The following is a 3,492-nucleotide window of genomic DNA, read 5'->3' on the forward strand; positions in this document are numbered from 1 at the left end:
TCCCCACTGAACTAACTTCAAACTCAATCTTAAAACAATTTAAAACTCAAGCTCTTCATAAAAAATTCTTCATAATTAAGTTCTATATTATCTTTTTATTTTATTTTATTGACCATTTAATTAAAACTAAGAGTGAACTCTTTTACTTCTCCATCTCAAGATTCTATCTTGTAAAATAAAAAGCACAAATAACTGAAATTTTATCCTTGAAATCCTTAACCAGAATTGCCTCAAAATTGCCCAAAACTATTTGATTCATAATTATTGACCTTGACCATAGTAAAATAGCATAAGAGCCCAATATTCTATTACCAATAGAAATTTAATACAATGAGAAGAAAGAAAGAAAGAAAGAACATGAAACTTTGCTTTGCTTTGCTATTCATTTCATCTTGAGCTTCCGCCATTAAAGGCTGATGAAGCTTTTGTCATATCATTACAAAAGAAAATTAACAAACAAAAAAAGAAAAAAAAAGAAAAAGAGGGGAAAAGACCCCAAAAGAAGAGCCATCTCATAGAGCAGATCAAAGTAATAAAATCACACTTGTCAACAACCCTCTATACAAAAACACATTCAAACCTAACATAAACCAAAACTCTTTCCTTTCTTCTTCTTAATCATCAAGATTCATTTTCATCTATCAACACAGTCATCTTCATATTCTTCTTCATCTTCTTCTTCATTTTCTCTCCTTGGCCCTGTTCTTAATGGAAAATTTGAACCAAAAAAACACAACAAGTTTAAGTCTTGTGTCTTCTTTTTTCCTTTTCCGGGTATATATTATTATTACTATTATGATTATTATTATGATTATTATTATACTTTTTGCTATTTTTCTCTTTAGAATCAGATTTAGGCTGCTGCAACTGTCCCTGTACGGAAAGGGTAATCCCTGTTTTTGTTTGGGGATGAAGAAGATTTTCTCTGCTCTTTTTTTCTCAAAGCTTTAATGGAAGAAAAGTTACGATTTTTCTCTTTAGCTTCGTCTATTTCGATCTGTTCAGCTCTACACTCTTCGCTACAGAATGGTGTGTCACCTCTGATAATAATCACAAAAATAAACAAAACCCATATCAGAATCATTGCTCTAAAATCAAAACATAATTAGCAAAAAAGATAAAAACAATTTTACTATCCCCTGTTTGTTTCCCGAGAAAAAGCAAGAAAATTTCCTCTTTTATCAAACTTTCTCATTCGCATTATTCAGCTATTAAACGAAATACCCTTTTGAGAAATACTAATCTAAATAACCTAAATCAATCCGATTAGATCTAAATCTGAATGGAACTGACCTGTACATGAAGATATCTCTGTTATCACCGAGATGTTTCTTGCAGAGAAAACATGCTTCCAAGAAATGGGGTTGAGGTTCTTCGAATCTGGCATCATAAAACCTTCCAGATCTGGGTGAAAACGAAGAAGAAGAAGGCATGGAAAGGCTCCTGAAACTACTCTTCCTGGATGAACAAAGGGGTCTAGAGTAAAAGGGGTGGTGATTACCGGAAAACCCAGCTTCCATATCAGCTAGAGAAGCCAAACCATCATCTTCTTCGATGAAACAAGGTCTTCTTGAGTTTGAAATGGGGTCCATATCGTATTGTTCTTTCTTCTTCTTATTATTATTATTATTGAAGAACAAGAAAGTTATTGAGGTTCTTCAATGGCGAGAATACAGAGAGAGAAAAAGAGAAAAAGGGGTTTGATTGTTAGAGAAGAAGAAGTGAAGAGTGGGGGGTTTTTAAAGGAAGTTGGTGAAGACTGAGATGAGCTTCAGAAAACGACGAAAGAGCTCTCTCTCTCTCTCTCTCTCTCTCTCTCTCTCTAAACAACGGCACTTCTATGAAATCCGTGACTGTGAATCCATTGGCTCATAATACCTGCATTCTTTTTCTTTTCTTTTTTTAATTCCTTTTCCTTTGGTGTAAATATAACCTGAAATGACTGTTTTGCCCATAGGTAATGGTACTATTACTCAATTTCAACAAAATACCTTCATTTCCTTAGAAAAATAAGACTATGCACTTTTTAAAATTTATGGATGCATTTTTTATTTAGGCTAGTTAAGATTTTTATTCTAATTTAGACATTTACTAAATCATTCTCTTTGATTTTTTTTTGCTCATTAGAAATTCTTCCTGAATTATTGAGATTGTTGGATTTAAGGATTTTTGTCCAATTTCATTCAGTTTTACTACTTCGGTTGTCTATGTATTAAATCATGCTCTTCATACTTTGATATTTATCAAATTATACCCATCAAAGTTAGACATGTGTCAAATCTTGCCCCTAAACTTTCATCCATGTTAGACTTTTCTTACTAAAATTAGACAAAAGTCCTTAAATACAACAATCTCAATAGTTCAAGAGGAATTTTTAACGGTCTTCAAAGTTCAGAGGGCATGATTTGGTACATGTCAAAGTACATGTCAAATTTTTTTTTTAGTCATATTTACCCATTTTATAATTATTTAGGACATTATATAAAATTTTAAGAAATTCAGAAAAATTTTAATACGTCGAAAATAGGGTTCAAACAATCTTTTTATACGCGTATAAAATAAAAGTCTCGCGTGCTATAGACTGTTTAAATCTTTCAAATTTTTGCAGGATGTCTTAAAGAACTATAACATAGACAATCATAAAAAAAGATTAGACTAAAAAATTCTCTCAAATGTGAAAATAGATAGGAGTGTATGGTATCCCTTTTATGGGTGCATTGTAGAAGTATCCAAAAATATATATTATTATTCTATTTTTATTTATGTGAGTGAATATTATTTGAGGAGTGTCATTGTCAATCTCCTAATATAATTTTTTAGGCAGTTTATGTGCTTGAAAATATACGTTGGAATATTTTTTTTCAAAAATAATTTTATGGCGGTGTTCGTTACACTTACAACATTATTCCTATAAATTTTTTAAAAAAATTGAATAGTTTACAAAATTGCACATAGATGTGAAGTTTTTTAAACACGCATGGTAAAACAGAATATCAAAGTGACATCCCACTAGAAATTCGCTATCATGCTTTCCAATTGTTGACAGAAGGTCTTTGTTAAGCGGAAACAATTCATAGCATAAGTTGGGATTGATTGAACCACTCCTATAAGTAAAACTTCTTTTCCACCAATGGAGAAAATTTTTCATTCCAAGCATGCATCAACTTCCAAACACACTCTTTGATGTTACTAAACAACTCCTTTTTGTCTCGGTCTGAGTAAGAAGGAAGTTTAAGATAACACTCATGTCACTCACTAATTCGCATATTTAAAGCCTGATAGAAGAAATTTTGCTCTGCAATTAGAGTATTTGGTGAAAATAACATAAATGATTTTTGGTTGTTAAGCATTTGTCTTGAAGCTCGGTGATATATGTTCAAAGCTCTTTTAATTCCCAAAGCAAATGCGTTCGTGGTCTCACAGAACAACAGACTATCATCAACAAAAAAAAATAAGTGTGCAATTGAAGGTGCTCTTCTAGTAAGGCGTAGA

At 31.6% G+C, this 3,492-nt stretch overlaps 1 protein-coding gene across 1 annotated transcript; it reads right to left on the reverse strand.

Moving 5' to 3' along the window:
• Positions 1–353: 353 nt before the first annotated feature.
• LOC115716114 (FCS-Like Zinc finger 2) lies at positions 354–1,984 on the reverse strand. Its single transcript, XM_030644837.2, has 2 exons — positions 1,294–1,984; positions 354–1,040 (listed from the first exon to the last, which is right to left on the reverse strand). The coding sequence occupies exons 1-2, from the start codon at positions 1,590–1,592 to the stop codon at positions 854–856; spliced, it is 486 nt and encodes a 161-aa protein (XP_030500697.1). The 5' UTR covers positions 1,593–1,984; the 3' UTR covers positions 354–853.
• Between the last annotated feature and the right edge of the window lie 1,508 nt (positions 1,985–3,492).

This window comes from Cannabis sativa, chromosome 5, assembly GCF_029168945.1.
Source record: "Cannabis sativa cultivar Pink pepper isolate KNU-18-1 chromosome 5, ASM2916894v1, whole genome shotgun sequence".
NCBI lineage: Eukaryota > Viridiplantae > Streptophyta > Magnoliopsida > Rosales > Cannabaceae > Cannabis > Cannabis sativa.